The sequence below is a fragment of the Crinia signifera genome, chromosome 2 (assembly GCF_055691185.1).
Source record: "Crinia signifera chromosome 2, ASM5569118v1, whole genome shotgun sequence".
In the NCBI taxonomy this organism is placed as follows: Eukaryota; Metazoa; Chordata; class Amphibia; order Anura; family Myobatrachidae; genus Crinia; species Crinia signifera.
The window spans coordinates 211,212,010-211,229,504 of NC_139218.1; the positions used below are offsets into that span (position 1 = coordinate 211,212,010).

Here is a 17,495-nt window from a genome sequence, read left to right on the forward strand (position 1 = left end):
AGAAGGGCGCCCATCTCGGCCATCTCGGGCATTGAATGCACTAAAAAATCAGGTGCGATGCGACAGACGAGATGCCCGAGATTTCCCATAGGGAACAATGTTAAATGTCTCAATTGACCCGATTTTCCTGTTCAATGCCTCAATTGACCCAATTTTTCCATAGGAAACAATGTTAAATGGGCCACAGAGGCCAAATAGGCACCCTGAAGTGAATAATGGCCACCCGAATTGTTAACGCCACCCCACGATCAACGTCAACCCGAAGCGTGGCGAGCGCAGCGAGCCCGCGAGGGGCGGCGGTACGCGTCCTACGACCTTTTCATACCCCCACTATCCACGTCGGCGTGGAGTTTAGAATAGAAAGTGTGGCGAGCGCAGCGAGCCACCGAGCCCGAAGCGTGGCGAGCCCCGCGAGGGGACGCAGATACCTTCACAGGTATCCGCGTCCCCTCGCGGGCTTCACAGCTGTCCGCGTACCCTCGCGGGGCTCGCTGCGCTCGCCACGCTTCGGGCTCGGTGGCTCGCTGCGCTCGCCACACTTTCTATTCTCAACTCCACGCCGACGTGGATAGTGGGGGTATGAAAAGGTCGTAGGACGCGTACCGCCGCCCCTCGCGAGCTCGCTGCGCTCGCCACGCATCGGGTTGACGTTGATCGTGGGGTGGCGTTAACAATTCGGGTGGCTATACACTTCAGGGGGAAGTTCCGGAACGGAGTCCGGCGCAACTACAGCGGATTTCTATATCAGCATGATGCCGGTAATCACGAAAACCGGGTTGGATTTTTTAACTGTTTTAATGTGAACAGATAGGATGTAATAGTGGTTAGTAGTCTATGTCTGGAATTAGGCCAATTCTTTTAAGTGGTATGTTTGGGTATAAATACCCTAGCAAGACAACATGTCTCCAAGCCTTGATAAAGGACAGAATCAGTCTGAAACGCGTTGGCGGAGGGGATTGATGTGCTTTGGACAGACCACCAGGACCGGGAGATCAAGCAGTATCCAGGGACGCCTGAAGTATCACCATCACACGCTGTTTGAGTCTGCTTTTGTTTAAGTAGACATCTCATTCTGGTGAGAGTCCAAAACATTTATCCCATTTTCATGTTGTATGTTTTAAATTTTGTGTGTCTTCAATAAAACGGTATTTCACCATATGGAGATATCTTTTTGTATATCCTCTACTCACGGGAGAAATATGGAGAAATAAGGAGGACCGCATTTGAAGACCTGTTTGCCTATATACTAACCACATGCGCAGATTGTCTACTTATTTAGTGGACAATTGAATCGGGTACGGTTCCCATCTTAATACACCTTGGGATAGATTTATTTCTATATTTTAAGGTTTTACACTATATCCCTGTCTTTTCCTTACATGTTTCATGAATAACCCTTTGAAATACATGTGAAGGAGGGACACAAGGAAGGAGCGCCTGAAAGAACTGTCGGTATCTTGTTTGTTTTTGGTATCTGTTAAGTGTGTTTGGTGACACATTTGCCGTGCAGGTCAGGCTGCTCCACAGCGCAGCATTCTGTCCCAAAAAAACCTATTGTATTGCTTGCTCCCTCACCTACTGGGATTGGATTCTGCAGCTAAAATATGTTTAGTCTAAGGGAAGAGAGAATAAATGCTTTCAAAACAGTATTTGATTCATCCACCAGAGAACTAGAAGCCTTAGATGAAAATTTGGACGATGTATTAATTAAACTGGAGAAAGCACTCTTAAAGGAGAGCAAAATTTGGTGGGAAGTGGCCACCCTTGAAAAATATATTTCCGCCAATCTGGTACCCAGGGGTTTAAAAATTGATAAAAAAATTAGCCACACCACCCCCACGGAATTGTTCCAAAAGAAGTGGGACAATATCCTTAAAAATTGTTCAGTGGAATTAATGCAATTAATCATCATGGAAAGAAAGGAAAGCTTAAATAGCCTGGACGGAGAGATAAAGGAGTATAGAAATGTTGTCCAGCCTTTCTGTGACCAAAAGTTCTATAAAGAACAAGAGGAGATAATTAGCAATAGAATAAATAAAGCAGAAAAAATTCTAATCAATAGAAAAGTTAAAAAATTTCAAAGGGATACTAAAGAAAATCAGGAGAGGGATAACCCTGTTATAATTATAAAAGAAAAAGAACAGGACAGGGTCCAGAAAGAAACTATAAGGGATAAAGGCAGAAATCCCTATAAAAAATTCACACATGCTAACCATAGTAACTACCAAAATAGAAGAAGGGATCGACAAGATTGGAGAAATAATAGGAGAGACCATTCCCTTGAACATCTCCGGGGCAGAGAAAGAGCTAGAACCCCCATAAAAAGAACAAGGAATTATGGGGATCAATACATGAGAAATTATGAGACCCCACAATATTACAAACAACAATCACCAATAAGAAGAAGACCAGCCCCAATTATATACAAAAATTCACCTGTACCAACAAGGAATAGATTTTCACCTTTAAAGAGAGTGGATTCCCCCTACCCTTTTTTAGCAAAAAGAAGAGGGAATTTCGATCACCACCTCAGACAAAACGAAGGGGAAAGAGGGGAGGTCTAATAAAACATAAAGAAAGGACTAAACAAAAGAGAAAAGAAAAACGTAAAAATATAGGTCAAATTCCAGATAGGATGGAGGAGGCGATCAATCCAACTGTTGAAAAAGTAAAAATTTTCAACTTAAGCGACCACCTCCTGTTGGCGGAAGAAAGGTCTCTCCTTGAAAAAGGGTTGAACTTCTGTCCTGCCACAGGAATCAATCAATTTAACGTATTTGTAGATGTGCAAAAGTTCCTGAGAAAATTGACCTTAAAAAAGTTCTTTGAACAAAAAAAGGGGGACCCAAATAGTCTAGAAGAGGTGCAAACACCCTTCAGACCGAAGTCCACCTTCTATCCTACGTACCTAAAGGGCTGTTTTATTGACACCTTCGGTAGTTTGGTAGTAGAAGATTTACAGAAATTGGGAGTAAAACCAGACAAGAAAAAAACTAATCTATCTCAAAAGGAGAGATTGGCCATAAAGAAATTAATGGAAAAAGAAAATCTAATAATTAAACCGGCCGATAAGGGGGGGGGGATAGTGATTTTTAATAAAATAGATTACGAATCAGAAATTTACAGGCAATTGGCCGATCAAAGCACATATAAAAAAATGAGGGGAGACCCCACAAAAAGAATGTCCCTGGCTTTGAAAAATACCTTGGATAAATTTCACAAAAATAGCACTTTATCGGATAAAGAATATAAGTTTTTAAACGTGGAAGACCCTATTATCCCCACGATATATATCTTACCCAAGGTACACAAAAGCATTACTAAACCACCAGGGAGACCCATAATTTCGGGTGTGGAATCCCTAACAGCCAATTTGTCCCTTTTTATTGACTCTTTCCTCCAACCCCTGGTACTAAAAAATCGTTCACATTTAAAGGACACTACTGAGGTCCTTCAATTTTTGGAGGAGTTTGTTTGGAGTGAGGACTTTCATCTAATTACTGCCGATGTCAGTTCACTCTATACTATTATTGAACATTCACAGGGTATAGAGGCAATTAAAAAAGCACTCCGCACTTCAAACCTCGAAAATCAATTACAAGAATTTTTAATCGATAGTATTTCGTTCATTTTAAATAATAATTACTTTGTTTTTAAAGGTGATTTCTTTATACAGAAACGGGGTACAGCCATGGGCACCAGGTTCGCCCCAAGTTACGCGAATCTCTTCATGGGAACATGGGAGGAAGAGTTCGTGTTCAACAATAATCCATTTGGGGCGGGCCTGGTGTCATGGCGTCGATATATCGACGACATTTTATTTATATGGAAAGGAGACAGAGAGGTTTTAAATCAATTTTGTGAATATTTAAACACAAACACTAACAATATTGTCCTCACATATGAAATTAGCCAACAGAAGGTTAGTTTCCTTGACCTTGAGATTTATGTGGAGGAGGGTAAGATTAAAACAAAAAATTACATAAAGGAAACTGACTCCAGGTCATATATTAATAGGGACAGTTGTCATCAGGACACCTGGTTAGATTCAATACCTATAGGACAATTCAAAAGGTTAAAAAGAAATTGTTCCGAACCAGGTGTCTTTAACCAGCAGGCTGAGGAGATGAAACAAAGTTTTTTGTCAAGTGGATATAACAGACAGGAGTTGGAAAAGTCTATTACGACAGTCCAAAACATCGACCGAAAAGAATTACTAAAGAAGAAACAACCCCAACCAAACACACAGGCAGAGACATTCAAATGGTCATTTATTTCTGACTACACAACCCAACATGGGAAAGTCAGAAATATTGTTAAAAAACATTGGCCGATTTTAAAAAGAGATCCCGTGATTGGTAATCTGTTGCCCGACTTGCCCAAATGCATTTTCAGGCGAGCCCCCAATCTGAAGTCCAAATTGACCAAAAGCCTGTGTCCGAGTTCTCCTAAAAATGACACAATACTCACGAAGGGCTTTTTCAGATGCGGTTCTTGCCTGGGATGCAGATGCGTAACTAACAATTTTGGTAACAAACTCAAAGAATTTAATATAAATGGGGATAAGTGCAATATTAAAGACTTTCTCACATGCCATTCTGTTAACATTATTTATGTGATCGAATGTACATGTGAGAAGTTTTACATAGGCCGTACCAGCAGATCCTTGAAAATAAGGATGGGGGAACACCTCCGTAACATCAAAAAAGGCCTGGAAATTCATGCACTTTCTTTGCACTTTAAGGAACACCACAATTGTGACCCCAAAAATATCAAAAACTTCGCAGCCCTTAAAAAGATTACTGCTGGAGAAAGGGGCGGAGATATTGCTACCAAATTGGCAAAGTGTGAAATGAGTATGATATATCAATATAAAACACTTTTGCCAAAGGGTCTTAATAAAGACTTTGAGCTTAAGTGGTTTTTATAAGAGTTTTTTACATGTCTTTTAATTCTGCTGGTTTTTAGATCTCTGTAAACTGTCTCCATAATTTGTACTGTATCATGTTTTTTATGAAATCACATTAATTTTATTCGTGTTCATTTAATGTTAGTCTTATTTATTTCCTCATCCCCGAATAATATATGATATGTTTATATTTATAATACCTTCCAAAATACTAATTCATGTCCCGTTTTCCTTTTTTACAATTATGCACATAATGTACAAGCACCACAATGACAACATGAAAAATGGTGGTGGAACGCATTGACTTCCGGGACTATTCTCTATGATGACACGCATATCGCTATCATAATACTGGGACTCTGAATTATCGCGAGATGGAGGTGGAACGCAGTGAGGGTCAGCACTTCCGACCAGACTGACACGCATAGCGCGTACAAGCGCTGTAAGTCATCGCGAGACCGGGAGTATGGATGCACGTGACGCACAGCGTCACCAAGAGTAAATGGAACACAGCCAACTTCCGGCTTCCGTTGCTGGTGGAACGCACGGAAGTTCCGGAACGGAGTCCGGCGCAACTACAGCTGATTTCTATATCAGCATGATGCCGGTAATCACGAAAACCGGGTTGGATTTTTTAACTGTTTTAATGTGAACAGATAGGATGTAATAGTGGTTAGTAGTCTATGTCTGGAATTAGGCCAATTCTTTTAAGTGGTATGTTTGGGTATAAATACCCTAGCAAGACAACATGTCTCCAAGCCTTGATAAAGGACAGAATCAGTCTGAAACGCGTTGGCGGAGGGGATTGATGTGCTTTGGACAGACCACCAGGACCGGGAGATCAAGCAGTATCCAGGGACGCCTGAAGTATCACCATCACACGCTGTTTGAGTCTGCTTTTGTTTAAGTAGACATCTCATTCTGGTGAGAGTCCAAAACATTTATCCCATTTTCATGTTGTATGTTTTAAATTTTGTGTGTCTTCAATAAAACGGTATTTCACCATATGGAGATATCTTTTTGTATATCCTCTACTCACGGGAGAAATATGGAGAAATAAGGAGGACCGCATTTGAAGACCTGTTTGCCTATATACTAACCACATGCGCAGATTGTCTACTTATTTAGTGGACAATTGAATCGGGTACGGTTCCCATCTTAATACACCTTGGGATAGATTTATTTCTATATTTTAAGGTTTTACACTATATCCCTGTCTTTTCCTTACATGTTTCATGAATAACCCTTTGAAATACATGTGAAGGAGGGACACAAGGAAGGAGCGCCTGAAAGAACTGTCGGTATCTTGTTTGTTTTTGGTATCTGTTAAGTGTGTTTGGTGACACATTTGCCGTGCAGGTCAGGCTGCTCCACAGCGCAGCATTCTGTCCCAAAAAAACCTATTGTATTACTTCAGGGTGCCTATTTGGCCTCTGTGGCCCATTTAACATTGTTTCCTATGGAAAAATCGGGTCAATTGAGGCATTGAACAGGAAAATTGGGTCAATTGAGACATTTAACATTGTTCCCTATGGGAAATCTCGGGCATCTCGTCGGTTGATCGCACCCGATTTTTTAGTGCATTCAATGCCCGAGATGCCCGAGATTTTTTACTAACGATGCCCACGATCAAAATCGTGGGCGCCCTTCTAAGTAAAGAGTACCTAAAGCATTAGTCCTCCAGATATCAGTCCAGTTTTCTTTCAATAACTGCTTTTGGAGAATTCCATGTAATATTTTTGATACCTGCAGTCCAGAATGCAGTGACATGAACATGAACAATTTTCTAGAATTTTCCTGTCAACCTTCAACCTCCTACTACACTAATGAGATCATTTTCATCAAGTATGGCCATCTACTGCAGTTATTCTGACATATTTTGATAAATATTAAAACTCTATTGGAGGATGACTCTTTATTTTTAAATCTGAGCTTGGATAATTCTGTGTACTGCTTAGTACTGTGGAGAGGCATCATCTACTGCAATACATTTCTGCTCATTTGTACCAGCTGGATAGTGTGCAGTGCACCTCTCTGATGAGGGTATGGGCTTCGTTCTGACGCAGCTGTTCATGGAAATGAATGCTGTCATAGTCTGTTCTCTGTTTTCAGTTATGTGTTTCCTTTTACTGTACATAAGTTTACTGATGACAGGCTGCAATGTATAGCAAAGCTGACTATGACAGCATAGAGTAGCAAACAGAGGCCATTAGCATGCTTGGATTTTGGTCAACATGTATGGTGCTTGGGTTTTGGTAATACCATGTGTGTGGGAGATGCTCACTTGTATTGTATTATGAGTTAGAACATAATTTGATGACCATGTTAAACCAAAGAGATTGTTTTAACTCCCTGATTGTTTAAGTTGATAACTGTTATTGTATAGCATTATAGGTCTTCAACTCTTTTAGTCTGACACTTTTTATATTGTTTTTTGTTTTGTTTATAGCGATCATTTTAGCTGCTTGTTTTAATACCAAATATAATCACAATTTAATTACACAGTGTTCAATTATTCATGAAAACGTTTTTCAATAAACACATTCTAATTTACCATCTTCTGATCTTTATTTTGATTAATGTATAGTACAATTTTGTGTTTATGGAACGTTTGGGTGTAAGATGAGTTATGTCAGGAAGCTAATACAGTGATCAATAATCTAATTATTAAGTCTAAAACTCTATGCCAAAAACTGGCATTTATATTCGCAGCAGTCTGAATTTTTTGTAATTTGTGATGTCAGTGGTCACATGACTGCAACAAAGAATTCTGGGAAAGCCATCTATACACCCTGATGGCACTACATGAGGTGGACCCCGAACATAACATACAGTGTTTTTCAGAATTTTTTTTTCTAAACTGTTGTAGCAACTGGGTACTTGTCCATACCTTGCAAGATCAGACTCCAAATCAAAGTGTTTATGAATCAGACCTGATTGCAGCTTCTATATTCAAGAGTTAGAGGGAGGGTGAGGGTAGGTGCGCTGTGGGAGAATTAGAGGGAGGGTAAGGGCAGGGTGCTTAGAGCGAAGTTAGAGGGACAGTTAGGGCCGATACGTTGGTGACAGGGGGAGTTAGAAGAAGTGTGATGACAGGGCAGCTGAGGGGGTTGTTAGAAGGAGGGTGAGAGCAGGAATGCTGAGGGGGGAGTGAGATGGAGGGTGAGAGCAGTGATGGTGAGGGAGGTAAGGAAGGGTGAGGGCAGGTATGCTGAAGAGAAAATTGGAGAGAGGGCAAGGGTAGGGACGCTTAGATGGGAATTAGAGAGAGTGTGAGGGCAGGGATGCTGAGGGGGAGTTAGTGGGAGTGTGAGGGTAAATAAATATATGTATGGGATATATGAATCTGCCTTAACCCGCATGCAATATTCCAGAACCTCCTTGAAACCAAGCTGATGAAACAATTCACTAATGTGAAAGGTGTGATTCCTAAATGATTGCTTAGAATGTGCAACATGACAATATACCAGTAAATAGGATACTATGCCCAGATAAACTTCCATGTGTTCCAAGCTTGGTTGGATATTTTTTGAGAACATAGTGGATCAAGCAGTGATCATGAATAATGGCCAATGGTTCCCAGTAATTTTTTTCCACAACCTATCCTTTTCTTAAAAAAGAACAATTATTTTCCTTGTATACTGGAATCATTATTATATCAACAACATGTTAATTTGCTCCCTGTATTTTGAATGGAGAAAGACAGGTTGAAGTAGAAGCAGAAGCCAGTTTATTTTGGGATACATGAAACACATGATAATTCCTCCTCATTTAAAATGTTAATTGTACTTTCATTGTGACTGGAGAAGCAGCTGATAACACACCCAGGCGTCCAACAAATCAATAATGCCATGTAAACACTGCCTGTGTGAAATACCCGGCTTTTACCCAGCATTTTAATGCCAGGGACTGCAGCGACAGACCCCCATCCTCAATGATAAAGCAAATTCCCTGGTAAAGCAGTTCTACCTGGTTATTTGCCTTTTAACACAGATTTTTGTTGCAGTGTGTATGGGTAAACCTGTGTCTGCATTCCCGGTTCTCACACCCGGGTAAAAAGCAGGGTTGGAGACCCGGGAATTTTAACACAGGTTGACCTGTTCACACTGACAAAAAAATCTGTGTTAAAAGGCAAATTACCAGGTCAACATGCTAGACCCGGGAATTTGCCTAGCAGTGAGAACGGGGTATTACTAAACCTTTGAGAAGGCTGAGAAATTCTCCATTTCTTTGAAGACAATGAAACCTTTCTATCCTATTGCAGGGGTCCTCAAACTATTTTGCTCTTGGACCCCATTAGATAATACAAATAATTACAGGACCCCAGTAAGGTACTACAGAAGGTCATCACATCTTCACACATGTGTAGGCAGCAGCAATACATGGCAGCATTGTGGAGGCACAAAATTATGTGAGGAGTCTAAAATCACATACAATTCAACAGATTTTTCAGACTCCTTGAATCACTGACTGAGATTAGAAAAGTCATAAACCTTAAGATCAGCAACATGGAGTTGTGACCCCATGCTGAGAAGGTCGGGACCCACCATTTGAGAACCGCTGTCCTATTGCCATTGATGCAGATGGTATACATCTTCTATCTAGAGAATGTTGGTCCTTTATGCCTAGACCGCACTCACTGCAAGGTATCTGTAACTTTTGCCCTTGCCTTTCTCCATTTTTTCGTGTTGCACTGTTGGCACATAACTTTACACAAAGGGGGTTATTCCTCATGTGTATGGGGCTGCGTTCGCACGGTGAACTGTGGTTTTGTTATGCGCATTCGCATTTCTGTGCGCGTGCATACGCAGGGTGCGTGAACCCACAACGAACATTCTGTTGCATGCACCCAACATAGTGGGCAAGGGGCAGAGAGGGGCGTGAGGCGCAGGGCACCCTTATTACCATATGGGAACACCCAGCATTTTATGGGCGTCCCCATGAGAAAGCTGGGCGTTCTCATGGTCGGTGACCATCGAAAGATGTGGGCTGTGAGGGGGGCAGGTGGCCGACATTTGTCGGGAGGGGTTTGATGGACTTTCAAGGCTGTGAATTCGTAGCCTTGCAAATCAACAAGAATAACCCCCAAAATCTCTAGAAAAACTCTAAAGATGATAAACAAAATACAGACTGCAATGGCAAAGGCTTAATTCAAATATCCTGCCCAATCATACTGTTGATAGTTACTGTAAATTCTCAAATTCAGTTCCAAGCATTGATTCTTCTGTATGGCCATCTGTGGATGGTAACCTGAACAAATCTTCAAATTTATTGAGAAGGAGATTGTGGGCCCCTGTCTAAAACAATAGAATTTATAGACCCGTGAAGTCTGTGCACATTCTATAACAATGCACAAGCTGAATGAGGATAAGTATGCAATGGGGTTGTTTACTTAACCTTAGCTAAATCTTTCAGGTATTTTGGGCCCCTCCAGTTTTTCACTCTTTTCCTCCACTACAGCTGACATTTGGGAAGCAGAGCTTATGTCAATCATTTGTACTTTCAATGTTTACACAGACACTGAAACCCAGATAAAAACTACTGTATGTTCATGTGTAAGTGCTGGGCAGCTGGAGATAAGCTAAAGATAAGATACTGGGGCAGATGTATTAAGTCTTAACAAGAGATAAATTCAAGGGTGATAAGGAGAGATAAACATCCAGCCAATCAGCTTCTTACTGACTTTTTTCAAACACAGGCTGTAACATGGCAGTTAGCAGGTGATTGGCTGGACGTTTATCTCTACTTATCACCCTTGCATTTATCTCTTGTTAAAGCTTAATACATCGGCCCCAAAGGGACATATTTATCAACACTATTTTGCACAAAATCTCCAAAAAACAGCTGTACCCACAAAAACTATATATATATATATATATATATATATATATATATATATATATATATATATATATATATATATCCTCTAATGAAGAAGGGCTGGATGGCATTACAAATTATAAGCCTAGGGGCTATATTATTACAATTTTCTTTTTGTATGTACTGTACAGTCAGGGCTGTCATAAGTCTTCTTGACACCCGAGATAAAACTTCAATCTACTGCCCCCACCCCACACTGCCACCAATATCCATTTTAGAGCTTCTCAAGTGAAAGTGCGGAGGTGGCATCTTAAAAGTTCCTTTGCTGCCATCTGTATTATGTAGGAAAATGATGTCTTACTCAGTCATCCTTAATTCTGTAATAGGTACACTAGATAGCGCTCCCGCAAATCACTACACTCTAAACAGATGCCTAGAGATGTCCAATGGTAGAGATGTCCCTGTGTACAGTTAAATGTTGTGTGACTATATATAATAAGTCTGAGAAAAAAATCTTGAATTAATACACCATTGTGTCCTGTTTCTGTGACGGGTGAACCTAACCTAACCTCCCAGTGGTTTTGATATTTTGCAACAATCTGCAAGAAACCATTTAAAGAAGTCCACTACAGGATTAGTGCTGAAATCTTTGGAACAACACCAATTAGGATAATTCCACTTGACCAAGTATTATTACATAGACATATTCTGTATTTTCAATACATTCCTGAGTACTGTACCACAAAAATAACACTTCTTCAAAGACAACATAATACTGTATACAGCTTAGTAAACATAGTATTACCTGAATGATGAAGATTTTGAGCTTTCATTCTTGTGTTGTTACAAATCTCGGCAAACACTGGTAGCTGCTTTTTATTATCTTTATGTTGAGCACCAGATGTGTCTGGAACATTTTTCTTGCAAATTGTGGTCCTAACCATTTCTGTTTTTTGATTTGTGGAAACTGATATTGCTGTAGTCTGACAAATTTTACTTTTAGATGATTCAAGCTCTTGGTTTCTTGTTTCTTCCTCACGTCTTGAGCAGAGCATGTTCTGGTCTTTTGAATCCGATTTCCCTCTGAGTTCTCTTTCTTGACCAGAAAAGACTTGGAGATCTCTTTTGTTCTCATTTGACATGGCTTGATCTTCTACATTCAAAGCCTGTGTAGCTTTCATGGAGCTGATGGTCAATTCACTAACGCTATCAAGGAGATTCTCTATGATAAGGTTCATATATTCCTGGTCAACCATATATGCAATCTCATCCTTCTTACTATTTTCAAGTATTTTCCTATAAGAGAGAAATGACAACCAACAGATACTAAATAAGATATCCTTTTTCTTATATTTACATAGTAAGGTTAAATAAAGACATTTTTCCATCAAGTTCAACCTTTGTAATAAATAAGTTGCATAAAAAATTAGATTTTTCTGAAGTTTTAATAATTGGATTATAAACTTGTTGTAATGTCCATGTTTTGTGCACTCATCCCTCTGCTAAACTCTAACAGTAGAGTTGTAACCTTGTGTGTTGTTTGCCTCTAGAAATTTGTCAAGCCCCTCCTTAAATATGTGTCTGCCAGCACTACCTCCTCTGGTTCTAAGCTTTACTGCCAGTACAGTAAAGAACCCCTTCCTTTGTACTGTGCAAAATCTCTTCTCCTCAAATCTATGGAGATTGTTATTTAAATAATATTGGGCCAAAACAGGTAGCAAAATGACTGGGTATGAATATACAATCAATCTATTTTAATATATATCATTGTTATCTGAAATGCAGAAGCCAGTATTTATATTACAACAGAAAATCACTCCACTTCATAAAGAATCAAAATAGAATATTACATTTAAAATGTTAAAACTCACCTAAGCATAAACACATGTTATTAGTCTGTAATATAGTTATTAATTAAGATCTCTTTACTAAAATTCTACAGGGGCATGGTTGTGATACTATAGATGATTGCGCTCAACTGAGAGCAATGTCCTTATAATAGTAAGGATTCCTCAGAAGCAAAGTTACTGCTTGCGATGCTGTGACTTCTGCAGCAGAGTTATAAGTAGATTGAAGCTAGAGATGTGTGTAGACCCCTGCGATTTGGTTAAATTTCATTACTGTCTTTTGTTTTTAGCAATACCACCATCATAGTGTTGGTTTGGAAATCTTTTTGGTTTGGAATAGATTGACACAATAATTGATAATCATTGATAAAAGCAAATCAAATCATGTAATTTTTGCAAATAAAGCCCTGCAATTCAGACTTAAAATCAGAATTCTAAACCATGGGACATTATGTACTGGAACTCGGTTAGGATTGGATCCCATTGGGAGATCCGGTACGAGTTTTGGTTCAATTTGCATTCACAAAATTCAGGTCAATTTAAAGTTTTGGAGAACTGAACTGAACATTTCTAATTGGATCTTTCTGATTGCATGCTCACCCATGTATTCCATTAGCCTCTCTTAATGGTGAGAAAGGGTGCAATGATATGTAAAACTCACAAGTTACTCTTAAATTACAAAGTTATTAATTGTGATCCTTAGTTCCTTTGTCATTTACTTATCTCAAAGCTTGGCTACAATCTGTCTCTTTCATCAACCACCATAATATTTCATGCTTGTTTTAATCTGTATAATTATTTCATTCCAACAACAACACATGTTTTTATCACTAAGTTTAAAGGTCAGGCTGCTTATACAGGTGTTTGTTGTTTACATGCCTCTATAAAAGGGTCTGCTTATTCAGACCCTGTATAAGTGCCACAGTGTAATCTTGTTACCTTCAAAAAAACGAACTCTTGTTTGTAGTCAATGTGTGGACTAACCTCCTTGCTCACATCAACTTCACACCTACCAAGTTGTTGGAATCGGCCAATGGGTGTAGAATAAAAGATGAACAGTGTCTAGATAGACAGTCTCTAGGTTGACAATATATGGTCGATAGTCAATAGGTTGACAGGGTGTAAAGTTTGACACCTAAATAGTCCACATCTACGTCAACATGATCAAAAGGTTTAAGTGCAAATGGTCAGTATAAAAATTGCTGACAAGTGTTTTGTGTTATTTTAACTCTCCCCTAGGGCCTAACCCAAACCCTCCAACTGGTGCCTAATCCTCCCCCTTTCACATAACCCTAAATATCCCATTACAAAGCCTAACCCTAACTCTTCCATAAATGCCTAACCATGGGCCTTATTCTGATCGGTGCGGCCGGATGCGAATATGCGGCCAGCACCGTGCATCCTAAACCCCGCCTTCCATACGGATCGCCAACTCCGTCCGTACGCGGTAAGAAGCTGTCCGATTGGACCGCACGTTTATTTCTCATGAATACACCTCCTCCATCTCAGGGAACCTCCCCCATCATTCGATGGTCGCAGACCATCGAATGCAGGACCGAATGGCCAGGCAGCTCCCGCAACCTCAGACCACACGGGCATTTCTCCGCAGGGATCTGGACGGGCAGCTGACATCCGGCAATGTCAAATGTCCGCCCCCTACACGTGCGTCACGGCCGCATTACCATACGTACGCCCAGCGTTTGCATGGGAACGCCCATGAAACGCAGGGTGTAAACATATGGTAATGAGGCCAAACAGCCCTTCACACCCCTCTCCACCCCCTGTTCGTAGTGTACACATTTCATGCGGAATGTGGCCGCGTGTTCCGCTCACACATGCGCAGAGACGCCTCTGCACATGCGCAGACACAAAACATCGGTGGCACGAACGCACGCGGATATTACCGCACCAACCAGAATAAGGGCCCATATCTCTAACACTCCAAAAACTTTACTTGAACACAAAAATCATGAAAAACCAAGAGTCAATCTAAGCCCATCTCTTTTTGACCCTGTCAAATTATTGACTGTTGACAGGGGGCCAAACTATTGACTTCCTTTCTATTTAATGTCTAATTTCCACCCATATACCTCTTCCAGGTGTGAATTTGAAGATCAACAGTGTCAATAGTCAATAGGTCAACAGGGTCAGTTTACTCATCACACTAAATTGAGACCTTCTTAATAATACAATAAATTGTATGTCCACATATATATATATATATATATATATATATATATATATATATAAATGCAGGTGCTTAATGAAAAGCGGAGGCACTCACCAATTGCAGAAAAGTCAGTCACTTTTATTCAGTGGTCATATCATAAGTCGACGTTTCGACCCATATAGGGCCTTTGTCAAGACAGAGCAAATAAGATCCATGGGTACACCAAGAGAGAGGCAGTAATACTGACACACATGGCAAAGCATCCATATATACACACATCCTCCCTTCATTAGTGCTGCAGCACATCAGCTGTGCAAAAAACGTGCTGATAGGTCAATGATAGTAAACCCTTAATTAAGCTATTGGGCAATAGGCAAAGCAGTGCAAGATAGACATTAATGTTTAGCAAAATAGCAATAACGCTGGTACTTACTAGGGACGTTGTAGCAGTAACGCTGCTATAAGGGAAAAGCTGATAAATAGCTACATCAATGCGCCTCCGAAACCGGAAGTGTGCGTGCGTGAAACGCATACAGGTCAACGTAACTGGTGAGGTCCTGAAGTGGTATAAACGTCAGAAAGACGCGCCAATGCGCGTCACAAGCAGGCGCCTGTTACCAGGAAGACAACTGGTAACCAGGGTGCGCCTCCGATACCGGAAGTGCGCGTGCGTTCCAAAGATAGGAAGTGGAACGCACAAAGACTGTGTGCTCAAGCGCCCATACTAACCAATTAAAGGGGGCTATAGGGAAATACCGATTGTAAATTTAGGCAAAGTAGCCTGCAGCATTCAGAGGGGAGGAGTCTGTAGGATACATTTTAGGATAAAAACATATATAATGATGACATATATATCAAAGAAACAAAAAACACCAATAACACACAAAGAACATATAATAGATTAAGACGAAAGACAACAATAAGGTGACTATTGGGACAAAGTCCCCTAGTCATTGCTAACACCAGTGGCGATAGAAAAATGAAAAAATCCCGGCAGTATATGTGCCAAAAAGGAAAAGAAAAAAATTGAAAAAAAGTTTTTTCAACACTATGTCTGGTAGGAGCTTATTGTAAAAATATACCAAGGTGGTTATATTCATTTAACCCTTTTGGGTCAATAGTGTTTAATCGGGCTATCCACCTTGCTTCCAGTTTCTTGAGTTTTAATTCTCTATTCCCACCACGCGGGTCCTTTGGGATATGGTCGATGAGCATGCACCGTAGAGTAGATATCTGATGGCCCAATTTTAAGAAGTGCCTTGCCACCGGTTTGTCAGAACTACCCGTAGCATAGGCAGCGCGTATAGATGTACGGTGGTTGGCCATACGTTCCTTGAAGCATCGGGTTGTCAACCCCGTGTAGTACAGCCCACATGGGCACATCAAAATATAGATAATGAAGTCCATGCTACATAGGAGTTTTTTCCTTATCTTGATCTTCTCACCGCTATGTGGGTGAGGAAAAGTTGTCCCAGCAATCATTGAATGACAAGTGGTACAGGACATGCACCTGAAGCATCCAGGTTTGCCACCTGATAGCCAGGTAGTGGCTTTTGGTGAGGGATGCATGGTTGGTCGCATCAGTAGTTAGCGAATATTGGGACCGCGCCGATAGGCACTCATAGGTGGTGTCCTTGTATCCAACTTGAGAGCAGGATCGGTGCCTACAATTGGCCAAAACTTTTTGTAGATAATTTTACTCTGTCCAGATGCATGGTCATACGTGCTGACATGGACCAATCTGTTGGCGGCTTTATTCGTCTTGGTCTGTACATTGTTACGGAACTTTGTCCGTGCTTTTCTCAGACAACGATTAATGACCACTGGTGAGTACCCCCTGTCCAAGAACCGTGCCCGCATCTCATCAAGCTGTAATTCAGTATTTTCGGTATTGGAATTGATTCTTAGTACCCTAAGAAATTGCGATATGGGCAGGCTCTCTTTCAATGAAGTAGGATGTTGACTACTAGGGTGTAAGAACATATTTCGGTCAGTGTCCTTTCTGTATAGCGTTGACCCAAGGCCTGACCCATCTTTGAACAGTCTCACATCCAAAAACTTGATTGTAGCAAACTGGATGTTTGATGTAAATTTAACTGGCTCCTCAAGACTATTAAGATATTCAATCATCAAATTAAAGTCGTTCTCAGTGCCAGACCATAAAATAAAAACATCGTCAATGTAACGGTAGTAGCGGAGTATCTGATGACCAAACATGGGGTAAATGTGATTTTGTTCATACGTAGCCATATACAGGTTAGCGTATGATGGCGCTATATTTGAACCCATGGCGGTACCATTTTTTTGCTCATAAAACTCTGCCCCATACATGAAGTAATTTTTTGTGAGTATTAGATCTACCAGACCAAGTAAAAATTCAATTGGTGGCTGTTTGTGGCCACTCTCAACGAGATTATCCCTTAAGGATTCAATACCCTGTCGGTGTGGGATTATGGTGTATAATGATTGTACATCCATGGTGCACAACCACACACCGGCAGGAAGCACATTAATCTCACCAATTTTGGCAAGAAAGTCACCCGTATCCTTCAGGTAACTGCTAACACTTTGAACAAGCGGTTGGAGAAACTGGTCGACATAAACCGCAAGCGGCTGGAGGAGTGAACCCATTGCGGAAATAACAGGCCGCCCTGGGGGTTCCTCCAGCCGCTTGTGGATCTTAGGAAGAGTGTAAATAATAGGGATCACGGGGTGATCAACAGTGAGGAACGACCAGGTCTTCTTATCA

At 40.7% G+C, this 17,495-nt stretch overlaps 1 protein-coding gene across 2 annotated transcripts in view; it reads right to left on the reverse strand.

Moving 5' to 3' along the window:
* The window catches only part of C2H1orf94 (chromosome 2 C1orf94 homolog), a 198,355-nt gene that overhangs the window by 135,605 nt on the left and 45,255 nt on the right, over nt 1-17,495 (reverse strand). For both annotated transcript variants that reach the window (XM_083171145.1, XM_083171146.1), the window contains exon 2: nt 11,535-12,025. In XM_083171145.1, the coding sequence (XP_083027271.1) occupies nt 11,535-12,025 (491 nt within the window). The remainder of the gene's footprint in view (nt 1-11,534; nt 12,026-17,495) is intronic.